The 27,212-nt window shown below is 45.9% G+C and overlaps 1 protein-coding gene across 1 annotated transcript in view; it reads right to left on the bottom strand.

Annotated features, from left to right (window-relative positions):
* Positions 1 to 747: 747 nt before the first annotated feature.
* Positions 748 to 27,212, bottom strand: part of LOC144145728 (neuropeptide SIFamide receptor-like) — a 327,158-nt gene continuing 300,693 nt past the window's right edge. Inside the window, exons 3-5 of the mRNA XM_077677431.1 lie at positions 11,323 to 11,605; positions 7,661 to 8,070; positions 748 to 1,476 (exon numbers count right to left, since the gene is read on the bottom strand). Of these exons, the coding sequence (XP_077533557.1) occupies positions 1,359 to 1,476; positions 7,661 to 8,070; positions 11,323 to 11,605 (811 nt within the window). The 3' untranslated portion in view covers positions 748 to 1,358. The remainder of the gene's footprint in view (positions 1,477 to 7,660; positions 8,071 to 11,322; positions 11,606 to 27,212) is intronic.

The following is a 27,212-nucleotide window of genomic DNA, read 5'->3' as shown; positions in this document are numbered from 1 at the left end:
ACGCGAACGGTTCAGGTTGAGCATTGGAGGACTTTCCCGTCGGGCACGCGACCCGAGAAGCGTCGACGGTAGAGATTTGTCAAATTTTTTGGTGTGTGGTGCAGGGTAGCTGGGCCTGCATCCATGGGTTCGAGGAGGAGGAGGAGGAAATAACTTTATTTAGTCCAAAGAAGAGGCCTATTCAGGCCCGTGGCGCCTTAGACGACGGCCAAGATATCTTGACTCCTGGCGGCGTCTTCGGCCCTTTGGACGGCCCACTGCTGGATGTCGAGGAATACCACAAATTTTATGGACCTGCTCTCTGCTCTTCACCATAAAAATACATGTGCGTATCGTCTCAAGGCGCGTCTCCTTTAAGGGTCCCGGCACGGTCCCGCTCACCTCGGCAACTAGACAACGACTTCCGTGCAGGACGAACCGTCTTGCACCAAAATGTCACACATGTCCTCGGGCCCCGATGCCGACTCGGGATACGTTACCGAAACGTTACCGAATACGTTACCGAAACCCGCAGAAAAACAGCGGAGACGGCTGAACAATCCAGGGAAACACACAACACAGAGCCTCTCTTGTGTGTTTCTCTTGCTTTGTACCGCCGTGTGCACTGTGTTCTTTTTTTTTCTTTTTGAATAGGGAAGTTGGATATTGCCATGCGAGGAAGTAGCAAGAGGCTTGGTCACGAAAGTGATTTCGTGCAGAAAGATATGTTTTAATGAGCTGCAGATACATCCGCACATACTTCGTGCACACATTGCTAACCACCAACTCGATGAAAAACGGTGACATTGACAGAGAACTCCATGTTTGAAAAAAATTCTGAAACGTGTAAAGCCAACAGCGATTAGACAAGAAAAAAGCCTTTGTGTGTGTGGGGGGGGGGGGGGGGGGGGGGGGGAGACACATAATTTGAGTACTATATCATTATGCTGAGATGACTGTGCTGATTGAGTGACCATGTTTTAAAAAAGCGTCGTCACGCTGCGGCCTGCGTCAGACTGACCAATCGGTTTGGCCGGGATCAGGCGGAGGGTCAGACCGTCTCCTTATAGAGTCGGTGTTGGTAATGCGAAGGCTGGGCTTGACGGCGCGTGCGTCAGGGCACGGACGGGAAGAGGGGGTGGCAGAGCGCGGAAGATCACTCCAGTCCCGTCGCGATAGCGCACTGCAATACACGAGATAGGGAGATACTCGTCGCTAGCAGTAGGCGCCGGCCAGCCGGGGCGGGTTTCGTCACACGCACACACGTGGCGGACACTTCGCCGCTCGTCAACGCACTTTGTACACTGGGAGGCGCGGCAGCCGTGCAGCGGAAGCCCAACGGGAGAACGGCGGGGAAGAAGGGCTAGGGCACGGGAGGGTTAGGCTACCAGGGACACCTTCGCGTTCTTTTCTTGCATGTCCGTCCGGCCGTTGGTTAGCAACGTATCTTTTTTCGCGCTGGCTCGAGGGTGCGCTACGCACTCCGGAATCTCAGACCTGTGACCACAAACAACGCAGCACGTGGTTACAACACAGCATAACACTGACAGGCTCGCATGCTCGCATGTCAGCACACAGCGGGCGCCGTGATTCATTCGGGCCCGTTGTCGGTGCCTCGTACGGGTCACCAATCCTGAGCCTGGGTTACTCAAAGCTGCACGATGGATTCCCGAACAGGTGAGTCTTCAGCAGCCGGTCTTAGCCGGCGCATTTACCTGAGTTTAACTTCTTGTTAGCTAGTACATTTAGCATTACTTGAGCGTCAATTATTATTAGATTTCGATTAGTCTACAAGCAAACAACATGTGGCACAGCAACCTTTAGGGGATATATTTTATGTGGTGTTTAGAGTTTAGACACTACAAAAAAAGCACTCGTGTGTCTGCTTCAGCACATGCACCTGCAAGCCCAACCGCGGGGTTAGGGAAGCGGATGTGAATAGTCATGAGGCGGAGCATATGACTTTTATAAGGGTGATTCGCCGCATCACTTCACGGAGCGCAATATCATTCTTTGTTGCGCAGTGCGACAGCGCAGATAACATTTTCAAGCCACATTGTAGGCTAGGCCGCGTGTCTGGGCTGCTTCGGCCAGAGAGGCGGCCTTCTAAGCCTTGATAAAAAGGATCAATTTTGAGGTGTCTGGTGTTGAAGCAGGCGCACGTCTCTGCTGAAGCATGCATAATTTGTACAGCCTAAACAATGTTTACCTGGAGAGCAGCCGGACAAACACCGGCAACCTCTCCACCTCCTGGCGAGCCATTTTTATTACAATTTTTTACTAAGGAGTTTGTATAGTCAAGCGCTCGAACACCAAGTCACTCTACACTAAAAAAAATCCGCCGGTCTTTTTTATCGCAATACACCTATATGTCCAATCGCTGCTATTTCGACGAATGGCGAAGCCCGATATATGATTTCAATTAAGAAGTTTATCTGCGATTAGAAAAAATGCAATGTAAAACGCCATGCTTTCACTGCAAGTGTTACAGCACAGACCGCAATTTTCCAGTGGCATGGCATGCTAGGCCTAGTCATTGGCCTACTTCGACGCTTTCATCCCAATTATTGCTCATACAAGTGCGTTGTGGTGAAGCTTACCCCCATGTGTTTTTAAAAGTGTACAAGCCTTCCCTAAAGTTAGATTCTAATGTAATTCAAAGAAGGAGTGATGTAGACTGTTATACTTTGGTGAAAATAAACGTTGCTAACACGTTGCGCTTCAAACTTAGAAGTGCGGTCCAGCTGGCACGATTTTTTTAGTTTCCTTTGCCGCCCAACAATTGGCACACCTTCCCATCCTATATACTTTGAAAGGAAGCGATATCCCAAAACAAGCGCAAGACGCTGAGGGCAACACCAAATAAAACTAGAAATTGGCGTTTCATTTTGGATAACCCAATTATTTGCAACTGCTTTCTGAATACGGCCTCGTAGTTAGACCGAAAATTGGAAACTGAACGGGCAGGCAGCATTACATAACACCCGCAAAAGAGACGAAAAAAATGTATAAACAAATGTGCATACGAATTCACTAGGACAAACTTATTACGCAGGCTTAACTGCTAAGCTCACCGTAGAAGATAAATAGTTGGCTCTTTTCTTGCAGGCACCTGCGCAGATGTTTTCTATATAGCCGCGGCGGCTTTACCGATCCTTCAATCCATTTGACTAGAAATCGCGGCGACGTGCCTTCTCCCCTACCCGGTCTTGTCAAAAATATCTTCCGCGACAGGCAGCGTGGCCGTGCCGCAGCAACCCAATATTTCTTGCCTTGCGACCGACGGAAAAGGAAACTCCGCTCCCAAAAAAGACAAGTATAAGAACGACACCTGGCTGTCAATTTCAGACGTGCTGGCGTGCTCGTTCAGTGATAAAATCCTAGCTTTTTCCCGAAAGTGATATATACCTAGGCCTGAACAGGTCGATACGGGGTTTTTATGGTCTCTGGCACGTCCCACCATGTGCTCCCGCGTCGAGCTTCCGGAAGAAGCAGCGTCGCTACGATAGTCGCTTTGCTTAATCACGCGCAACCTCGCTCCGCGTCTGTCAGTTCGACCGTACGTGGTGTCGGATCACGCTGTGTTCTCGCTCATCGGAGAGGGGCAATCGGAAGCCCCAATCCGGGCAGGTAGGTCGGATGGCCCTCGCGGTTCGAGAGGAAAACAAGAGAACAATTTTCCTGCAATTTTAACCCCAACTTGCAGCACGATTATATCCTGACAATACATGTGGCACCGGCGTTCTGCAATGCAACTTACGCTCGAAAGTGTCAGCGTGTGGGAAACGTCCATCCTCTCCCTTTTGATCGTTTGTAAAACGCTGTCGCGCTTCTTCACAGACTCAGTCGTAAATGGTTGTATCATCGATTTCCTCCGCTTAGTAATTTGCACACTTGCAGCAGCCAGCGCTCTTCGTCCGAATCGTCCTAAACACGTCCACCGGCTGTGCCAAAGTGCGGAAGCAGCGAAAGGCCACATACGAAGCCTGGATTCCATTCCGGCCAACGACTGCTTTCATATCTGGAGGTTAAACTTTTCCCCTACACAGTTATGGGCTTTTACCGTAGGTCTTTTTGGCATACTTCTGAAATTTAAAAAAAGAAAACATGGGGATTAACTGGGCTATGAGATAGGCCGTAGTGAAGGACCGCCGATTAATTTCGACAACCTGGAAATGTTTAACGTGCGCCGAAATCTAGACACACGGACGTTGTCGCTGTCCGCCTCCATCTCAAAAGCGGCCACCGGAGCAAGGGATGGAACCCGCGTCCTTTGGGTTCCGCAGCACAATGCCTTAGCCAATCAATACATGTCTGGCTTGTAGCCTTGTAAAGCTTAAGAACGTGTGGGTTCGAGTTTTTTGGCACTCCATAAAGTAAGATTAAGGCTAAAAATATATCCATGACGTAAAAGACAAAGACAAACGTTACTTCTGAAGTTACCCCTCCTGAGCCCTTCACCGCGAATCTTCGATATCGGTAACTGAACAAATTCAAGGAAACCTTCTTCAAAACAAAGTGAAACACCCATGATAAAACAACGATCGTCTAATAAAGCACCTAAAAAAATACCCTCGTATATTGTGCATAACCGTTTTATTGTATGCTGTTCAGAGGTGGGAGCTTATTCGAAGTTGTTCTTTACCGATATTAACGCTATTCGAATTCCACAGAATACGTATACGAATAAACAGAGATCCGTAGATAATTACAGGGCCAGCGCCTCGCTGAGTGTAGATCTAGGGAGTTTGGAATTGTTCTTATCCAATAGACTACAACATGCTTTACCTAATCCTCACGAAATATCGTGGTTGAAAAATGAGATCAGTTTAAACTTCCACGGTGCAAACAGAGCCTTTCAGCATTAGTTTTCTCGTATATAAAGTCCGCATCTCTGCTTGACGTCATTAATGCGTTCCATCGACCATGGCACTTCTTTCTCGTTATAACTTCCCCAACATGCCCGTGTCTCTTGACATCTTCGGCATGGGGTAAATTTGAGTTACAATGATTGTCGAACTCTATGTTTCAAAGGCACATCCCTTGTCTGGCCTTTACACTGTCATCCGCAAAGCCAGATTTCTTTTATTTCGCGCGAATGGCACCTTACAGTTAGAACACCTGTGTTTATGAACTGTTCATTGCCGCTGACGCCGTGATTTTATTCATAATGAGCTATTGAGCAACATACCCCAATTAATTTCTTTTTAACACAGATAAAGCACTGGCCAGTTGTCACCTAAGGCTGTCCTTGTAGGGAAAGAAACTTTTACAGGCTCAGATATTTCCTTTATTTATGGGAATTGAAACCTCCAAACTACGCTGGAGTTACATCGTATGCGACCGCTCCTCGAATGTTAAAAATGTCCGTCAGCCTACTTCCGCACAACGCACCTGAATGACAAATTATGGAAATAAAAAGGGCAGCCAAACTTGGCCAATGACGCGTCCCAGCAAGCGATATGACTCGAAAAATGTGGTCTGCGAAGTGACATTACGCAATGCGAGCATGATGCTCTGCCTTGCATTGCGTGGTGCGGCAAGCGCATACCGCATTTCTGAATGTAAGTGCAGCCTATGGTCCGCTGTTAACATAGGAGACCCACAAGTGGAATGTGACACTGAAATGTCTTTTTTTTCTGTGTGAGACCCAAAAACAAGAAAGAAAACTGAACCACGTCATTAAATAATGCAGCGAAGCAAGTGGAAATAAGCGGCAAAACAAACCCGCCACACCAAAAGCAAAACAGCCATTTTCTTGTGTGTGCAGATTTAAAAGCGTCAGCCATGCGCGGCGACATTACAAACACAAGCAAGAGCAGACAAGCAAGAGACGCCACAACCCCAGCAGCCGGAACAGCACCACCATATCCAAATTGAGGACGAAAAACAAAATGAAAACGTCAACACTTTATTGCAACCAAACATTTTCAACAAACTTCACCACATCGTCATAGGATGACAGGTCCACAACCGAAAGACAAGAAAAAGCAAAACGTTGCCACGACCACCGCCCCACCTCCTCGCGCATACACAGAAAATAAAACACAATAACAAGCGGCAACAAAATACGATAAAACTCAGGCTCTGTAAGATTTTTTTCCCGTTTCCTTCCCTTCGCTCGTGACTCACAGAAGAAATTTTCTAACGAGTTCTACCTCTATTTCCTTCCGCCTTGCCTCCCGACCCGGCTTCCTGCTTCGTCTCAAAAAAAAAAAAAAAAACAGGACCGTCGCTTTCAACTCACTCCCAATATTCGTTCAGGACTGCTTCTATTGGTTTTTGCTGCGGTACACTGTAATCTTGCAGCGATCAGAAGATGACTTTTTGCGGATCGTGGTCATTAAGCTTCCCTCCTCGAATAGAGCCCGTGCGTTTCTCACAAACGACAGTATCTTGGCAACTGGAAGCGTTCTTGGGCTCAATTTTTTGCGCCATCTGTAAGCACGGGCCAGTTATCCGTACGCTAAGTAACCCGTATGGAACTGCCGGAGGGCAGAATCTCAGGACGGTGTATTCTGAAATTTCTTCCTTTATCTGTTTTGTTTTTCTTTTGCGGGTGTGTGTGGGGGGGTTCGCTTCCAGAACACGTAGGATAAAAATTACATCAATTGACCTACTTGGACTATCCTTTTTTCGTTTGCGCGAGCATTTTTAATCATCAGAGCTGCTTTTAAGCTAAACAAAAGAGCGAGAACCGCTTCTGTAAATCTGAGTGTCATGTAGAATTGATTGTCTTTGGCTCGTGATTGCTCACAGTAGGAATATTTTCGGTGAAGAAAAACGAACTACTTTTTTCCCGACTAGATCGTATTTCATTAACTCCTCATTATTCTGTTTTCCAGGTGTTCTACAATAATTGAAATCCAGCATTTCCTACCAATTTTTTTTTCGAGTCATCATTTTATTTTCTCGGCGTTTAAGGACTCATCCAAGTTTCTGCTGTCTTCTCCGTCACGAGAGAAAAGAATTTCTATACGGCTTGCAAGTTGAGACAATGGCAACTGAAGGATTTTCCAGTATAGAGGAGATACCGGACCAATGAAGACGACCCGCCTTCAAATCTCTTACTATCGACGTAGCCGATGTTGGTCGACTTTCCGGGAAGCAGTGAATTGCCATCTCCTTAAGGATAATTACAGCGGAGTGATAACCGACGTTCGTAACTAACTTGCTGTTCAAATAGTATTTAAATTTATTGAACATGACTAGAATCATAAATATCCGCATCAAATTATTAGAAGGTCCTTGTCTACTGCGCCGAGTGTCCATATTCCGAAATAGCATCTGGGCCCTCACTCGCACCGTGTGTTTTTTTCTTAAGGAGTGATGACCGCTCGTTATAGTCGATCAAAGAGTAGTTTAACTGGCAAGCCGTCTAGGGAAAAAAACTCTCACAGAATGTGGCAGCATCAGAGCCACAGGAGACGCTTTCTAGGTACGGCAATCGGTCATGTCACTATTCGATAGACTCACAGGGATTTGACGTAAGGGCGAAAGGAGCTGGCCTGTCATGCCCAATTAGACGTGCTCCTTAGCCCCACGCAGTTCCCTCGACTGCCGCCCGGTTGCCGCGTTACCCCAGAAAGCTATCTCTGGCGACCCAAGCTTGCGACGTTCCGCGCAGTCGAATGGGCCTCAGACGGCCGAGGTGGACAGGTACTCGCACTGCGTATCGTACCTGGAGAGTCCCCTGTGACCGCCGGCGCCACCAGCGGCCGAGCGGATGGTTGTGCCCCGCATGGAGCTGGGCTCGCGGAGCGTTCCGCAGCAACTCCGGCTCTTGACGATGGCCACGAATCCGCGACGGAACTTGCGGTTGAAATAGGCGTACAGCACCGGGTTGATGCAGCTGTTGGAGGCACCCAGCCACTGCGCCACGGGTGTCAGGATGAGCATGAGGTTCCAGTCGACGCTTCCTTCCTCCGGAGCCGTGCCCAGTTTGAGCCGCGTGAAGATTATGTACAGCGGCAGCCAGGAGAGCACGAAGATCACCACCACCACCAGCATCATCTTGACTACCTTGAGCTTCGACTTCTGCACCATCACGTCCGTCTGCTTGCTCTCGCCAGGAATGTTGCGCCGCCACACCTGCAAGGGGGGGGGGGGGGGGCACGCGACCAGTAAAACACCGCTGGTGCAGTGACCGGAGGCCTAAAAGGAATGGCAGATATGTTTCATTGTTTGGAAGAGTTGCATAGTCATGAGTCACAAAAAACACTGGCTTTGGCTCTGCCAAAGCATCTATCTCATCGCTTATGTGCGGAACCGCGAACCGCGTAAGGACTGTTGAAGTTGAAGTTCATAATACTAAATTCATTTAGAGCCATGTTAGTATGATGTCTCTTTTGTTTATGATTGTGTTATTCTGAATATCGGCTTTCCTCAATTCCAAGGGTAGAGTTTTCTCCCCCACACTATTCCCCGATGAAAAGCAGATTCACAATTACGACAGCGCTTGGTGGCGAACCTCCTAGAGTCTGGTAAGTCTGTGTGAAGCCTGTCAATCAAGGTAACAAAACAAGATAATGCCGCGTGACAAAGGGCATTGCTAGGCAACGTCGTTTTGTCGGAGTGTGAAGCATATAAATCAAGGTCCAATTGATATCCGGATAACGCATTGCATGCCACCCCCCGCAGCGCCGGTGTGCGGCGGTGCAGGCGGGAGTGTTTAAAGCGCGTCGCGTGCTACTGTGCGTCACTTCGCCTCCCGTCCTCTCTCTACCAGGCACTACAACTATTCCGGAACTAACTAGAGCTGCTGGATCAGTTATCATGCTGGTCGCATCGGCTGCTGTTCGTAACAATGAAGGGCGTGGTAGCTGCAGAGGATGAAAACAGGGCACTATGAAAATGGTTCAGGTTTCTGCTTACGTGTCCTTATATCCTTGTGCTTGTGCAGAGCATCGCCTCTATCGTCTTTATCATCTCTCAGTAGATTCCAAGTACGAACAGGCCGAGTACTTCAACTCATATCGATGCTCTGTGTCGGGCTCGTGGAGCTAAACGACAGGGCTAGGGATGCAAGCTGACTAGGCGTCCGTTGACCCTGAAGGGGGTGTGAAACTAATTGAAAATAAAAACCGGGATAACCAAGTATAAGCAGGTGGTGCTCTTTCCGCTCAAGCCCATTAACCCAAGTTAAACGATTTTGAATTTTTTATCCAATGTTGGCCGCACTTATTTGCACACTAAATAACCTGGCTTTATACGCCTGCTGCGGCCGTCCCTACACATGCGTCTCCATTCCAACAAAATTTGCCACATCATGAAGGTTTACAGCCAGCCTCCTGGGATATTTTTTTTCACTATATCCTGTGAGTGGCGCAAGCAGACGACGATGGAATGCGCTGCCATAACATTCATCTACTTTATCTTTTTATTTGGCCGGTAACATGAACCACCACTCATCGTGACATGACCTCACTAATGAACGCCTTCATATTGCTCTGCTAATGTCATAAGAAGTCTTCCGCTACGTGGGCTCAACCTGCTATTTCGTGCAGTTAAAGTTTCGCGAAGAGTTGAAAGCGTTTCAACAGCTACCTTTCCGTCTTTGTGTAAATGGAGACCATCTTTTTTTTTTTTTTTATCGCAGGTCCGAGGCGGGATTTAGAGCTTCTTAAAACTTGTTTTCCTCACAAGTCCATTACGCAAATGAGCACATAAAAAGCGATGTTTCTCCGTCATTACAGCTCGGAGGGAGCGAAAATTGACAGGCAGTTTAGCTTCACCAACTATCGGAACATCGTGCGAAAGCAGCACACATACCTCCTCTTTCACACCCTGCCGCCTAGCTACATCTACTGGGTGATTATATTCAGTCTGTAGCTCCCGCAGAAGTCCAGGCGCAGACGTCCCAGCTGACGCGCCGTCCATGGCGGGACTGAGCGACGAAGCGCCGGCGAAGCTGCTGATAAACCCTCGCCTAGTCATGTGGTATCATAGCGGAGAGGCTCCGGGCGAGCGCAGCTGCGCTGCCTTTCCGCTTTGCATCCCGTGGCGTGATCCGGAGCGCTACGCCCGCCACAATTGCGCTCTGGCGGCCAAAGGTCATTGCTACGCGATGAATGACTTTGCGCAACAGGCGCAGTAGAGTTTTGGCTTTCATACTACACTTTGCGCCATTTGTTGTCAGCGTTCTGAACCTAAATGCTGCAGCAATGCCGGAGCAATGGGCTTTGTGGCGTATTTAGAACACCGATTCAACGTCACAACGTTTTCTTTTCTCCAAATTTGCCTTGTCACCACATTAGAGGGACACTGAAGTGACTTTTTCAATGGCTTTTTTTTCTTTCCCTTCATTTCGAAGATTTTCCGCGCAATCCAATCTTTGGCTAATTTATCTTTAGAAGGCGGAAGAAGCGAAAACATTATGTGAAGTTGATTCAAACGGCGCTAACCACCGTGATTACGTTCCACTAATTTGTTGTTTTTTTCATGCTACCGCAGCCTTCTAAATTTTTGTTTCCACTTCTTCCATGGTTAATATCCAGGTTGTGTTCGTTCCTGCATGGCGTGTAGAGGTAAGCCATGCCAGAACATCGCTAAATTTATCCCTGAAATCTTGCCCGTGTGTTGTCATAGCCACCACCGGCAAATCGGCAAGTAGAGTTGTGAAAATGTAGTGGCGCTTTTGAGCGCATTTTTGCCGTTACAAAGTGCATGTAAACTGTCCGGAAAAGCTAAGAACATGCCCGACGTATTCAACAATTTAATCAATGTTTAGACCTGGTGAGTGCTTCTCTGAAGAATACCTGCAGCGAAGTTAATTTTGTAGTTTCTCTATTGCATTCACTCCTGGGATTTCTGTAAAAGCTGGTAATGGTAATAGACAGCACAGAACAGCCCTCGGGGATTTGCTCGCGGCAACAAATATAATTTTGAACACCTAGTCTGTTTTTCATAAAATTTTATTTAATGCGGCAGTCCAATGTTTGTATGGCTGCAACTGAAACGGATATGGCCTATAGCAGCGATATTGCCTCTGTAACGCTGCAAAGGCCCTCAAGAACTACCCAGATTTGAAGAACGTGGGAAAGAGAAAACGTTTTGAACGAATTTCCAAGTAGTCTGATCTTGGCAGATCACTATTATTTGGCTGTTCTACTTCATCACAACCTAATAAAAAGACTGGACGTAGCTAGCACGCTTGCAAACCTTTTACGGTGTTCAAAAATTTCTTCCACCGGTCATTTAGGTAGACGTGTATGAATTCCACAGCATGCTTTTCAGCGGTACTTGGGCCTTCAGCATTACACCACTGGGTAATGTAATAATTGCGATTGAGCCAACCACGGGGAGCAGTGGAAGCCAGGTCCACTTAGGGCAAAGGGTTTTTACCTTGACCCAGATGCAGGCGTAGCAGACGATGATAAGCAGGAGCGGAAAGAGGTAGCAGAGGACGAGGTGGGCAAGTATGAAGTAAAGCGTGGAGAAGCGCTCGTCGGGCCACTGCTCCACGCACAGCGTCACTCCGGGGATGCTCGGGTGGATTGGCTGCAGCGTGAAGTACACCGCCCAGGGGAACGTAATGGCCACTGAGAAGCTCCAGATCACCAGCAGGATCTTCCGCACGCTGCGCGTGGACAGCTGGCACTTGAGCGGGTAGCAGATAGCCAGGCACCTGCGGGCATAGGCGCGTGTTTCCTGACCTCGGAGCCCTCTCCTTAGACGTATTTACAGTGACCCTCGACAAGTGGCCATAAACCTCAAAGCTTTTTACATGCGATGCCCCCCCCCCCCCCCCCCTTCGCAAACACCAGCAAGCGTTCTCGGTGTTGTTTGTCTAGCGTTGTGTCTTTTTTGAAGTCAAAATCAGGTTTGGTAACGTCCTGGTTACACATCCAATAAAAATTTAGCAACACTAATAAACGTTCCAAGAAGCAAGCGTTGGTTAAGCGATTCATAAATGAAAACATTTGTATTGCAAAAAAAAAAACCCTCAGAAATATTTGAGGCAAAAAAAGCTGTGTAGTACACATAAAATATTTAAGGCGACAGCCTTACATCACCCGTTCTGCGAAAATTCGGCGTCAGCGTCTATGCGGTACTACCAATAATCTAATTGGCTGAGAGAGCAGTATACCTACCCGAACTTCTCATCCAACTGTCTGAGGAAGCATGTCTGCCCCGACCTAATGTTACCGTTGTCAGCCACGCGTCAAGTGACCGCAGATACGGTACGCATCGGCTGCCTATGCGGGTAGGCGCCCTTCTGACGTCTCTGTTGGCTGAAACGCGTCATGGGGATACGAATAAAGCTATGTGGCGGCCCGAACTTACCATTTTGATATGCGACGGCCTGACGCTCGACGTAAGGCAACGCTTTTGGGTCTAGCGTCTACCCGCAGCTTGACGTACAATGAGTCTGACGCTGCTTGGCACGTCGTTAGGATCAACGTTAAGGTAACCTACCATTTAGGCAGAATATAAACCTAACAAAATACCCACTTGGAGCGAGTGGCCAGAGACAATGGCAGGTGCTGCCATAAGCTCATGACCAATGCATATGAACGTATACGTACTGGGTGAAACAAACACATCAGGCCTATATGCCCATCGCCTATATCATATGAATGGAGTCCTGTGTTTCTCTGTGAACAAAGGTGTACAACAGGCGTAAACGAAGACTTCTCAATAAGCCATGCAAACCGCATCCGTTTTAAAAGAACATAAACATCCGTAATTGAGACATCGTGAAACATTATGAAAGCAACGCGCTCAAAGCATACCGCTGATCTACGAAGGCAAAAGCGGACTACTTAAAACGATGGTGAGGCGTTTCTTGAATATGTAGATAAGAACCTAATCGTGAAGCTACGATCCAAAGAAAATCTTAGCTGGACATCACTCATGCAATGATAATACAGGAGCTCAGAATTAAGACTCGAAGTTTGCCACTCTTTCCGCGCTTACCTCGAATTCCGTCCAACCATCGGCCACCTTTAATGTCCCCGCCATCCTTCCGCGTCACGAAGCAGAGATTTTTCCAACTGGTCAGATTCTTGCGGAGAGATTTGACAACGCTGGAATGCTGTCCCTTCAGCATGTGGTCTCCGATGACGCCAAGTGTTTTCATTCAGTAGTTTCGTGTGCAGCCCGTTTACGCGCTCCCGAGTTCGTATGCATTATCATTTCTTTTGTTGCAAGACATGCGCACACCTCATGAAAAATAATTTTGCCTGCAGCTGTGGTTCGCAGCTCCTTTGATGGTCGCAGAGGCGCACGTAGAAATTTCCGATCGAGAAGTGCGATTACCGAATAACTTGGTGTCAGCTACCTTTCGTTTCCTTTATAATCCTACATTCCTTAATGAACAAGAGGACTAAATTCCACGACCAGATTTACAAAAACACGAGTTTCTTGCTACTGGCCGCCACCTTCCTTTTTAAGGACACACTTCATAAAGTAGCCATTTATTTCTCGAAAGCAGCCTAGCACGGGCACTGTGAATGCCGGGTCTACATTGTATACCGTTCGCTACGACTTCGAAGGATGAACCGTGATCAATGAAGGAAGCATAACTGAAAGCAGACCAATTCACAGCGCCCATGGAAAACTCTCTCCGAAACGCTTATTACAGCGAAGCTTTAGTGCTTTCACCGATGCCGTTGTACGACAATACGCCCTGCAGGAAAGCCAACTTTCCCCGACGATGATGATGAATGATCGTGGGTGAAGTGAAAGTAAAAAAAAAACGCTTCTCGTTGCCGGAATTGAGCCTCAATCCCTAGCTCGCATTGCGAAGCCGGCGTCTATCCGATTGCTCCGATTCGACATGGCCGAAACGAAGCATTAGGTACCGATTCGCGCCGTACACCCCAAACCAAACGTTAGGCCTACGGGGTGTACGCCGGAGAGTCGCTGTGCGTATTCTAGAAAAGTGCCACGCACCTCCAGAGTAGCACACACTCGCAGTGTGGCATTGGCCAACCAAAGAATCCATCACGACAAAGCTTCGCGTTCAACCATCGTCGTCGTTACACGGAGGGGTGCATGATTTCTATTCTTTTGCTTGTATTCTTCCTAACCCCCATGCCCAACCACCCATTCCCTTTACTTGGACCACGAGTCTTCCTTCTTCCATACTAAAAGTGATACTACTACTATCCCTACTCTGCATGTCTGCAACAATTTCTACAGCAGCACCTGAAAGCACTTGGGTGATGCCTAGGACCGCAAAATTTGAACATACGTAGTCAGCGTAGCATGCGTTGGGTTTTGTCCATGTTAAAACTTTTCCCGAAATTGCAAATGGCTGCTAAACACAAGGACGCGAGCAAACCGCGCGCAGCCGGCCGGAGTCCTTACAGAACAGTTCTGTTGTGCAAGTCATGTTGACGCAATACTGCAATACTAAAAAAAATATAGGAGTAAACCGGAAGTTGTGTGATGTCTTCACTGACCAGCGCAGAATCACTCGGGTCATCACCCGGAGCTAGGCGGCAGTACCTTTCGCTGTGTTACGCACGGTGTGGCAAGAAAGTAGCTATGCGCTGTTTTCATACGCGGTAACACCGTTACTACCAATTTCATTAACACTTTTGTTACGGGAAGTCAGTACTCACACATGGCCAGGTGAGGTAGCAAATATATTGAAAATACAAAAAAAAATATTGCTACTCCGTCGACATTCACCTAGTTTGCTCCTTCGACCGTGGAAGCTGAATGAGATACAATGCTGCCCCACACAGCAATCACTATTCAGTGGTTGACTTAACTCAGCTGATACATTCGTAGTCTCCTGCTTTGAGTTTGTCGCGTTCTTATTTACAGTGGTTGTCAAAGGCCGGCATTGTCGGAGCTGAAACGAAGCTACTAATGCGATCATTGTCTCAGCAGAGATGCCGGCATGCACGAAGTGAGGCTTTTTGGGAATGAAAGGTTTGGCGAGTTCGGATAGTAAGCATGAAGTGATTAGTGGTCAATAGAAAGCAGCTCGCAACCAGCAGAGACGTCAACCTTGCACAGAGCGATGCCCGTACACCAGCTTCTGCTCGACGAATAAAAGAGACCCCTCTCTCTCTCTCTCTCTCTCTCTCTCTCTCTCTCTCTCTCTCTCTCTCTCTCTCTCTCTCTCTCTCTCTCTCTCTCTCTCTCTCTCTCTCTCTCTCTCTCTCTCTCTCTCTCTCTCTCTCTCTCTCTCTCTCTCTCTCAACCTTGTTACCTTGTTTAATATACAAGACATGGCGGTGCATGCAAATGAACGTTTTGCTGAAGTTTATGCCCGCTCGTATTGCAAGCATTGAGCTTGTCTAAACCTAGTTGCCGCTTTCTAATGAATTTTTTGCGTTCGCGACAGTAAGGGCGCTTCCTTTTTTTCGTCTCGTAGTTCCTTATTGTAACAAAATTAAACGCTGAGTTTCGGATAATTCAAATTTTCAATTCAAAACACGGAATGTTCGTTTAAGAATGAACTCGAAAAACAACCCATGTCTTTTTCCTGATATAAACGCATAAAATATGGATATGTCCTTAGGCGTCTCATTCTTTATGTAAGCTTGAAAGCAGGAATGCTGGGATGAACAGACGTTTATAAAACGATTAAGATTCAATCAGCTCAATGTGACGCAAGCTATCGCTACAGCTGTTGGCCTAAGGCATTGCGGTTATACTGATTCTTCAAGGGCGCTATTTGATTCGGGAAGGCACAGCATTGTCGCCTCTTAAAATCAGGAAATATTGTGACCATGCGCACGCGTCATGCTTGTCAATGTGCTTACTTTAAGGCACAGCTTTTGCTCGAGGGCATTTAAAATGGGGTGGTCCTACAAGCTTTGCGCTGTGACAAGGGAAGTGAGTGGTAGCAAGGGCTTCACGCCATCCACCACAACAGTGTAGAGAGCACATGTCAGGGGGTTTGCTCACAGGCCATGTAAACTTTCATAGAGAATAATGCTGACCAGCGTGCATCAGCGGACGATGATGCACTTTGACAAGTAAGCAATATTCCGTCGCATGTAAGCACTCTTCCAGCATTAGGTAATCCCGAACCAGTTCCGGTCCATTGCACACCACATCTCATCACATCCATAAACGAACCGTTAAGTACCGATGCTCCCGCCTGCTCCAAGTGGGCGAAAACCTCCTTATTTGCCAGACGTATTCTCTTAACCCAACCGACCCAACCATCCTTTCCTTACTTTTTCCCAAAAATGTGTCCCGTACGTAGGGAACGGCTGGCTCAATCTACAGGCACGGCTGGCTCAATCTACAGGCTCTGACATACCCAGCGCTCTACAAATCCTCGCTGGCCAATCTGGCACCCTTGCGTATTCTGTCCCTCAAATGAAAGCCGGACAGGGCGTGGACCTAGGCTTTTAGAGGTCCTATAAAGTTTTTTTTTTCGCCCTCGTACAGCTGAGACAGTTATAGAACTCTTTGCCCAACGATCCCTTTAATTTCACCGTCAGTGCTTCGTACTTCAGCTGGAGTGAAAATTGGTAGCGTATCTGCTCATTTCGCTGCAAATGTCGAAAGACGACTTCTGCCGCCCCTGTCAGGTAAATGCCTCTTCTCTTTCCCTACCAGATCTCACGCTCTTCCCCTCCAGTTTCGCGCCTCCCACGATAAACACAGTGAATGCTTGCTGAAATGAATTCAATTTTGCCGCGTTCCACTGATGTGGACACCATACTGGTACCTTTTGTTACTTTTGAACTTGGAGCATTGCCACGAGGGGACGCCGCGAGCGCTTTTGTATTCTGAGGTCAAAACAATTTTTCAAGGCGTATTTTCTATTTTCTATCGCAAAAATCAAGCCGCCATGTAGTTTTAATGAAATGAACAATGCAAATGTTACTTATGTATCGATGTCTTGCCTCAAATAAGCCTAATGATGGTGACAAGTATGAACATTGCCACCACATGTTGTAGTTTAGAAATTATTTGGGGATATAAACGTCTCGTTCAAGAATTCTTTTTACTTTTGGCCAGGCGGCTGAACCAATTAAGGGGCAGGTAGACGGACATACAGATCAAAATTTTCGCGTTTAAGTAGCCCACGAAGGAATACAGTCTTTAAAATTGGATCTGCGGGTTTCGATACCGCATGTAAAACTGTATAGCCCATGCTGCGGTCTCCGAAATATAGAAATGCTAGGCTTTAACAAGGTTGCTATCAACGGTCTATAACATTTTACGGCTGCTTGCGAAATGAACAGCAGTTTAGAGCTTAGAAGTGCAGTTCGACATTGCGTATAGTGCGCCGAGTGCGTCATCAGTTAAAAGGAGACAAGTGTTACGTAGAGAAGGGCTACATATAATAAGGAATAAGTACTTCTTCCGATGAAGTAGCAATGCGGTACTTGCCAAAATTTGTTAATACTATATGGAGTTAAGTTCATGGTTTAAAGAACAGAACATGCTGTTGTGGCGTCGCGGGTGGGTTTCGCCATGTCCCGCCGAAGAAGCGGGGTTCCTCGGACTTCTAGGCACCTTTGTAAGCAGCGGAATAAAACGCCGCAGTGTCGCAAGCCAGACGGTGCCATTCCTTCCGACGAAACCGAGTCTAATGGGCTCCAGCATTGCGTAGCCATATTGTCCCACAGACGGCAAAGGCCTAGCCATTTTATAGTTGTTTTTTCTGAACGAGTATACCTGGCCATAGTTGTTTGCGGTTGCACACTTTAAGAAAGCGCAATTTTCCGTACGCCCGCATTCTTGTACCCATGCCGAAAGCACAGAAAAAGCACTATGCTGCCGCAAGCCCCCTAAAATATTCAGTTGCGCACGCTACACTGCACATGCATGGCATTTCAGGAGGCACGCGTTAGTCGTTTGAGAAAGTACTCCGTATACTTTGACATCTCTTTTAGTTTTTTTTTTTTGCTTTCATTTTACTCTGAAGTTGCGATACTGGGTGCTTCGTTAGCTTATACTGCATGACCCTAAATATATCACGAAAATCAAACGACAAAAGGTTTCCGACGTTCCCATCAGCCTGGAAAGTTTCTTCATCCTGGCAAAACTGTTCCTTTGGGAAACCCCTATTTAAAATTTGACAAAATTATGTGCATCCGAGCGTTTCTCTCTGGGAGTAAGAGTAGCGCTGAGGCACGGCCAACAGCTTGGTTCCTGACACCCGACTAATAGGTGTCATGCCACTGTACCGCGAGCAACGGCACAAAACTGCGTTACAGCGAAGGCCAGCCAAGGAGCTGCCCAAAATGATTGTCTTTGTAGAGATGAAAAATGGCCGGCTCCATTTGCCTCTTCGCCATTTCCGTTTAAATACGGTTCGAAGCTTTGCCTGTCGGTTTTTCTCGGTAGCTACAGCTCAAGATGCTCCCAGCGGCAGGCGTGGCTATGCAAGAGCTGCAGCCGGGATCGTCTGCACCCTGGCGACACGTCAGGCTGCCATGTCTCGGCTCCTATTTTCTGGGCTGTTGGCAGTCCGTTGGGGATAGTCCCCTCTCAACAGACTACCCTTAAAGGTGCTCCCGGACAACCATACGGCTGCTCTTTCTTGCCACGTCCACACACGTACACATTCATCCTAAACACGATATTCATCACTTCCGGACTTACGTCCGGAACAATAGGCCCGCCACTTTTCCCCTCGAGGAAAATCATTATGCTGCTGTTCTTCATTACACCGGGTGGCATCCCTGCCCTCCACGAAGAGCAAGACTAATATCAGAATCTCGTTGTTGATAGGGATCGACGAAGTGTTTCTTTACTCTGTCCCATTCACCAGCGCATCTCATGAAGTGTGGGATCGCGCTCGCCGTTCCGCTGCTCATTAGCATGATGAGTGGGGTGAACTCGGAGGCAATAATGTTTCCTGGCCTGCAATAGACTGAAGATCGCCACTTGTTAATCAGATCTGTGAAAATGAGTGAGGAATTCCTCGTTTGACTCTAGCTGCTACCGCCTTGCAGGGAGGGGAGGGGGGGAGGGGGGGGGGCGGAGGCGAGCTTGTGGGCGGGTAATCCCATGCCAGGCGAGTACGGTTTGCAGCGCGTACATCGGCCGCGTGTTCCGGTAACCGGGTAGTACAACGCTCGGGCAAGGAGTTTCCCTAGTTGGCCATTTGTATCATGTGTAGGTACAATAGCTGCAGTGGTACGAGGAAACAGCTATAGTATATTCGCGCGGTGAAATAGGGGACCAAAACATGGCACGTCGTTCGGAGATATAGTGCACTATTTACTGTCTCCGAGGTGATCATGTAGCGCTGTAAAGTGTAGTCGCGTTTCATACAAGCCAGTATTTCGCTCTTTGACAACATTCAGAAAAATACTCAATTAGTCATGCTGAACGATTATGGTAGCCTACGGGTTTACACCGCATCAATGAGCGCATTAGTAAAGGTGATGAATACCGAAAAACTAAAAGCTTGCATTCTAACAAACAATTTGCACAGCGCAATATTGCTCACAAGCTTAATTACTGCACTGTAGGATCATTTGTTGCGCGGTAGAAGCTCATGAACAAAAAAAAAAAATGGCGCAGCTTGCACTAGTGGTGCAAGGCTGGCAAAACAGCAGAGCTGGCTGCCCGTCTCCCTTCGTCCGAGACCCGGCTGTTGCACCTCACATTTATTTCCGAAATTGCCACTGACTGGCAGGCCTGGATAGTTTTGTCCGCAGGCTTTCACATCTCTCTCAAAGTGGACCGCGTTAGCACGCGCCAAGTTCAACCCACGGCCAAGTCCAAAGACAACGACCGCTCTACCGCGGACCCAAATTAAATGCTGTGCGCCCGAAATGCAATACAGAAAAAAAAAGATAGCTCAGTCGGACAGACACCGGTTTCATAACGCTAGAGACTCAGGTTCGATTTCGACAACGGGAAACGTTTTTTTTTTTTCTTTCCAATTGGCTGCCCATGTTATTGTTCCCCGCCACAAAAGACATCCTAGGGGCTGCATGTAGCAATGTTTTGCATTTTTTCGGCCTTGCAATAGACGGTATGCGGATGAACTATTTATCTCCTACTCATGGCAGGGCATCTACTGATAATTGAAGCACATGACCGTCTATTACTGCATTTAGCCCCCTCCCTGACAGCCGATATTTCCAGCGCACATATACGAGATCTAACAGATCTAACTCAGCGCTCAGGATGAAAAAATGAAACCTGTCCTGGTTTCGTAAAATTGAATTTGGATCCAAAAAAGAAAAAAAAAATCTATTCAACTGTAATTCGCTCTCACGTTCTGCGAACTGTGCACATTTGCCATTTTGTCCCGTGCTTTGCCGGGAAATATTCTCTAGGGGCACGTTTATCATTTTCAGCAAGGTCAGCACGACACCAAAATACCTGCATGATGTATGTTATGAGCTAACGGCATAAATTTTGCCGTGACAAGGGCATGCTTGTAGTGATACTTTGCGCGCTGAAGTGATTCAATTACGGCACGTATTTTTCTATAACTCACTTCCACGTGATTCTTCACCGCTATATTATAAATATTGCAGTGGCTTTGAACATTTTAATCTCTTTGGAGTGCATTGTTAAGTTGTTTGAGTTCAATTAATATTATACCAAACTAATATTCGCCGTACACTGCCATGCAAAAGTACGCTTAATACTCCCCCCCCCCCCCCTCCAATGCAACGTAGTGGCTGAGGCGTTTTGCACCTCTACGTTCGTGCACGACGTCGTAGGTTCAATTTAAGGTCGCAGATGCTGTTTCTGTGATGGATGCAAAAAAAAAAAAAAAAGAAAACACCCTGATGTACTCCATTTAGTTTGCTTTATAGAATCACTGGTGATCAAAATTAATTCCTAGCTTTATTATTATTATTATTATTATTATTATTATTATTATTATTATTATTATTATTATTATTATTATTATTATTATTATTATTAATGGAACTTGCAAGTCCAATAGTGACCGCATCGAAAGGGTTCAAAATAAGTTCCTTTCTATCTTTAGGCACCGTTTCCGTCATGTACAAGAAGACGCAAACGGCAGCATGTCTTGTCTCAAAAGTATTCCTTCCCTTTGGTGTCGACGAATGAGAGCTGACATTATCTTTCTTTATAAACTTCTTCATGGTGATATTTTGTGTGATGACTTGGTTGCACTTATCAATGTCAACTTGCCGAACAAACTTTTCCGAAGATTTCGAACTTTCAGAACAGATGCTTTAAGTAAACGATGCTCGTCCATCTGCAGAATACAATGTGCATATAATGAATATTCCGATCGTCTTGATATATTCCAGAGCTCTTTGTCTTTGTTCTCTAATGAATTGAAAACTGTTGTAGCTTAAGTGCCTTTATGTCATTTATGTGCCGTATTTCTGTTCCGTATTTATTTTATGCAAATCATCAACTTGCTTGTTTGTTTTTCACTTTTCCTGATTTTGTGTTGCTTGAATTTCTGTCGGTTTAAGTGTCAGTGCTTGTAACGCTGAACTTCGTTTTTCCATTTTGAAACTTCCTAACATTTTGTTACAAAACCTTTGTTTTATGTGTATAATCTATCTCCGTCATGTGCATTGAGTATTTGCTTGGGTATTTTCAATTTTTCACGTGCCTTCAACGTTTTGCTGGCCGGGTGTCATGGCTTCTAACACTAGGCTTCCTTTTTTTTTTGCTGTTTTGCTTTCTGGGATCTCTGTAACTATTTTTATCTTATTGTTTCTTTCATATATATGGTTTTCTGTGTTGTGTTGTCTTGATTTTAGTTTGTTTTTATGAATGCTTGTATATGGTGTACCAGTACCAAGACCCTAGGGTTGTTCCTGGGCACCAAAAATAAAGGTTGATTGATTGATTGATTGATTGATTGATTGATTGATTGATTGATTGATTGATTGATTGATTGATTGATTGATTGATTGATTGATTGATTGATTGATTAATATTATTATTATTCGGTGAAGTCCAACAAAAAGAACGCGAGTGCGGCGTGTGTAGGCGCAGCAGACACAACTCTAATCTCCGTTGTGCAGCGACCGAAGCACTCGAGGCGCATCTTTGTTTCGAAGCTATCTCCCTGCACCACCTCTGCGCAACTGACCGCGCACTTATCGTCCGTGGACGTCACACCTTTATCATGCCAGCGGCTAAAGACAAAGTACGACTCCTATTCTTCCTTCTGCGTGACTGTAAACGAGGACTCGTCTCAGCGTCTGGCAGATCCCTCCTTGTGGCCTAAGGATTGTATTTTTAAACCGTTCCGAGGAAAGCTGCTTCCGGAGATGATACTTACTACCGATGTCGCGTAAGATGACCAAAGGGATAAATAGAATAGACGTCTATTATCAGAATGCTCGTGGTCTTCGCACCAAAGCGTCTGAATTTTTCTCAAATTTAGTTTCTTCAAGTATTCAGGTTATTGTTATTTCCGAAACCTGGCTCTGCGGTGATATTAGCTCTTCGGATTATTTTCCACCAAACTACCAAGTCTTTCGTAAAGATAGGGATTTTGGTGGGGTTAAGCAAAAGGGAGGGGGGGTGTTAGTTGCGGTTGACAGTACTTTTCAATGTGTGCGGCGTCATGAACTGGAGGGCGACCACGAGTCTGTCTGGCTAGATATACGACTAAATGGAGGTGAGATGCTTTTACTGGGGGCACTCTATATTCCTCCGGATATTGCTCCTTCATCGTTCAATCAGGTTCTTACATCTATAGAACAAGTATTCGCATCTCACCAAAACCATCAGCATGTTATTCTGGGTGATTTCAATACACCTGGTGTGCAATGGGATAGCCTTACTCTTCAACACTACAACTATTATGTGCAACAGAAATCCAGCACGCTATTAGACTTCGTAGCCTTTACATCCATGGTGCAACTTAATAACATCAAAAATAGCTCCGACAACATCTTAGACCTCTGCTTTTCAAACATTCAGAATGCGCGAGTATCGAGGTCTGGTATTTCTCTTGTTAAACCCGACAAGTTTCATCCTCCGTTTTTAGTTTCTACTCCAATCTCTTTTCAACGCCGTACTGTCTCGTCGAAGAATAACGAATTATCTTGCTACAGCTATGCTCGTGGGGACTACATTGGCTTGTATAACTTCTTTTGTACAGTTGATTGGTCTGCAATTCAAGATCTTCCTGATTGTGATGCGCAGGTCGAGCGGTTCACTGAGGTTTTCAAAAGCGGTATGGACAAGTTTATCCCCAAGTTCAAGCCCAGCCGCTCAAAGTACCCCTATTGGTTCTCCGCAGAACTTCGTACCGCGCTTAAATTAAAGGACCGCGCCCACACAAAGTCAAAGAGCACTGGACTTGCTAAATGGAAGGAGGAATTTCGCTCTAACCGAAAAATATGTAAAAGTCTATATGAGCGTGACCACCGCTCCTATCTAGATTCCGTGGAGAGCAGCATGAATTCCCAGGCTGCAAAATTTTGGAAGTATATCCGGTCTCGTCAAAACAACTCTTGTGATCGCATCAGCCTGGTTAATTCCTCTGGGGAACAAGTTCATGACGTCGCCAACTATTTTGCGCAGCAATTTAGCGCTACATATGGCCAGCGCGTTGAGACGGTAATGAACCTTTTGTTAAACCATATACAAGGCCCAAGCCTTATACTATTAGACGAAAAGCTGGTTCTTGAGAGCCTAAAGCGCATGAAACCATCTTTGTCCTGTGGCCCTGATGGAATCCCTCCGGCCATTGTTAAAACCTATGGCAGTATTTTTGTACCTGTTCTAACTTCTATATTCAATAATTGTCTAAAAACAAACGTCTTCCCACGCACGTGGAAAATCTCTCGAGTGCGTCCAATTTTAAAGACAGGCCCGACGTCTGACGCAACAAATTATAGGGCTGTTTCTCTCCTTTGTGCCTGCTCCAAGCTGTTTGAGACAGCGCTTCACAAAGTCTTATCAAGTTCTGTACAAAACGTCCTTATACCTAACCAGCATGGTTTTATATCGGGAAAATCGACAACAACAAACCTCACCTGCTTCATGGAGCAGGCCTCCGCAGCAGTTTCAGAGAGGGGCCAGTTGGACGTTGTATACTGTGACCTGAGCAAGGCATTCGATGTTGTCTGCCACTCGTTGTTACTTAATAAGCTTTTACTGTCTGGCGTTGATGCACCACTCGTGGCATTGTTGTGGAGTTATCTACACAATCGGTTTTGTTATGTGAGTGTTAACGGCGAGAAGTCCGCTATGTACAGGACAACAAGTGGTGTGCCCCAAGGCTCTGTGTTGGGCCCTCTGTTGTTTTCTATTTTTATAAACGATGTGTCAGCTGCAATCAAGAAGTCTTCGTTCCTAATCTATGCTGACGACATCAAAATATTCAAACGTATTAAGTCTGCTGAGGACTGTGTTTCCCTAAACAAAGATGTGTCCTTGTTCTCTAAATGGTGTTCAGAGAATAGATTAACTCTTAATCCAAAGAAAACAAAGGTCATCTCTTATAGCCGAAAAACAAACATCCTTTACTTTTCTTACACCATTGACGGCGGCCCCCTGTCTAGAGTTGATGGTATCAGAGACCTTGGAGTGCTCTTTGACAGCGCCTTAACTTTCTCGCCCCATGTCGATCAACTTACTCGGCGGGCTCTTCGCTCTCTTGGTGCTGTATGCAGATTTTCACGGGACTTTGGGTCTCCTAATTCATTCCTGAAACTATTCAAAACACTTTGTATTCCTCAACTAGAATATGCCTCTGTCGTGTGGAATGGAACCTGTCATTCTAACAGCAAACGTATAGAGCGTGTTCAGACCAAATTTCTAGCAATATACAGGCATCGTTTTTCCTCTGGGCCTCCCGAGACTGCCTTAGCAGTATCCAGATTCACATTGCCTGTCTCTCTGAGTTGTCGGCGAACCCGCCTAGATCTTCTTTTTCTATATAAACTGCTTCATGGTGTTATCACATGCCAGGTACTACTTGCACAAGTCAGCCTTCGAGTTTCGCCAAAAACAACAAGGTTTACCCCCCCTTTCCATAATGCTACAGCACTCAACACCCATTCCCCCCTCCAAAGAGTGCAGCGTCTCTATAACTGTCACTCTGGGAAACTTGATATATTTCAACGTCCCCTTCGGGAGTTTTTGATTGGTTTGTTAGCTGTGATACAATAATTCCTCTTCTTTTCGGCTTTTTTTTTAGTTTTTTATATGGTTTTTATGTATGCAATGTCTTCATAGTTCTTGTTTCTGGTTTGTAAGTCCAATATATTCGGGACTTTGTGGCTGTAACTGCTTCATTGACTTGTCATATATCACGGTATGCTACTTGCCTTCCATCGCACCTGATTTATTGTGATGTGCCTGGTACTTTCCATCTTCTGTTGCTGTAATTTCATAAATCAGTTCCTGTATTTTGTTTCATACACTCATGTTTACTTGAAGCTTTGTGTTTTCGCCTATATCTGCGAATATGTTTTTATGTCTGCTTGCTTCACCCAACTGCTGTGACCATTGTTCCATATACTTTTGCCATTGATCCACCATTAGAGTTTCTTAATCGTCTAATTGTGGCTGGAATACCTTTTTATTATCCTTAGAGTTTTACTGCTTTTTTTTTCTTTGCTCGTTCTTCTCGTTGACTGTTTATATTGTGAGTTGCTCCTGTATATTAGTGCCGCATTTTGTCTTCCTCAGTGCGCCAGAACCAAGGCCTCGGCTGTTCCTGGGAACTCTAATAAACATTGATTGATTGAAACATTGATTGATTATTATTATTAACTGCTGTGACCATTGTTCCATATACTTTTGCCATTAATCCACCATTAGAGTTTCTTAATCGTCTAATTGTGGCTGGAATACCTTTTTATTATCCTGAGGGTTTTGCTGCTCTTTTTTATTTTCTTCTTCGCTTGTTCTTCTCGTTGACTGTTTATATTGTGAGTTGCTCCTGTATATTAGTGCCGCATTTTGCCTTCCTCAGTGCGCCAGAACCAAGGCGTCGGCTGTTCCTGGGCACTCTAATAAACATTGATTGATTGATTGATTATTATTATTATTATTATTATTTTAAACTTAAGGACAGCGCCCACAAAAAGGCCAAGCGTTCTGGGCTTGACAAGTGGAAAGCGGAGTTTAGTCGGTATCGCTCACTTTGTAAAAGCCTCTACCGGCGTGACCACCAGCTCTATATAGAGTCGTTAGAGGCTTCTGCGTCTCAGAAACCGGCTGACTTCTGGAGGTATGTACGCGGCCGTTCTAAGGCGTCTAAAGAACATATTAGCCTGCTTAATTCCGATGGGGAACAGGTTGAGGATGTCGCCACGAGCTTTGCTCAGTACTTTCATTCTGTCTTTCAACTGCCAGATGGTCGTGACGAACGCCTATCGTTTAACAATATGTCTAATTTTAGTACACTTATGTTCGATGAAAAACTTGTCAATGATAGCCTTAAACGGATGAAACCGTCATTTTCCTGTGGTGCTGACGGAATTCCAGCAGCCCTCATGAAGGCTTACGGCAACATTTTCGTGCCTGTCTTAACTTGCATTTATAATAACTGTTTACTTTTCGGCAAATTTCCTCGTGCATGAAAGATTGCTCGAATTTTTCCAATATTTAAGTCTGGTGATAAGTCAGCCGTTACCAACTATCGCTTAATCTCACTCCTTTGTGTCGCCTCAAAACTCTTTGAGTCAGCTCTGCACAACGTTCTTGCTGCCTGCGTCAAGAACGTTCTGATACCAAATCAGCACGGCTTTTTCTCGGGTCGATCGACGGTTACAAATCTTGCAAGCTTCATGACTCAGGCTTCGGCTGCAGTTTGTGAAAAAGGCCAGTTGGATGTTATCTATTTTGACCTCAGTAAGGCGTTTGATGTAGTGAACCATAAATTATTAATTAACAAGCTTACTATGTCCGGTGTTGATGCAAGCCTTGTTGACTTGTTGTCCAACTATCTCCTTGACCGGTCCTTTTACGTAGATGTAAACTTCAAAAGGTCTAGTGTTTACACTGCAACGAGTGGTGTACCTCAGGGTTCTGTGCTGGGTCCACTATTGTTTTCTATCTTTATCAATGATGTGTCAACAGTGTTAACAAAATCTTCATTTCTTCTTTATGCTGATGATGTCAAACTATTTAGGCACATTAGCAGTTTTCAGGACTGCTGTGCCTTGCAGAGGGATGTGTCGGAATTATCGGTCTGGTGCAGCAAAAACTGTCTAATTTTAAATCCAGCTAAAACAAAGGTTGTCACGTACAGCCGGAAAACCCATCGTCTACTGTTTTCCTACAGTATAGAGGGAGCTCCTTTGCAAAGGGTTGAGGAGATTAGGGACCTCGGAGTTCTTTTCGACAGTACCCTCTCTTTTTCATCTCATATTAGG

Source organism: Haemaphysalis longicornis, unplaced genomic scaffold (assembly GCF_048455015.1).
Source record: "Haemaphysalis longicornis isolate Haplotype H1 unplaced genomic scaffold, Haemaphysalis longicornis Haplotype H1 scaffold_1, whole genome shotgun sequence".
In the NCBI taxonomy this organism is placed as follows: Eukaryota; Metazoa; Arthropoda; class Arachnida; order Ixodida; family Ixodidae; genus Haemaphysalis; species Haemaphysalis longicornis.
Note: the sequence above shows the minus strand (reverse complement) of the source record. Positions and strands in the feature narration are given on the sequence as shown.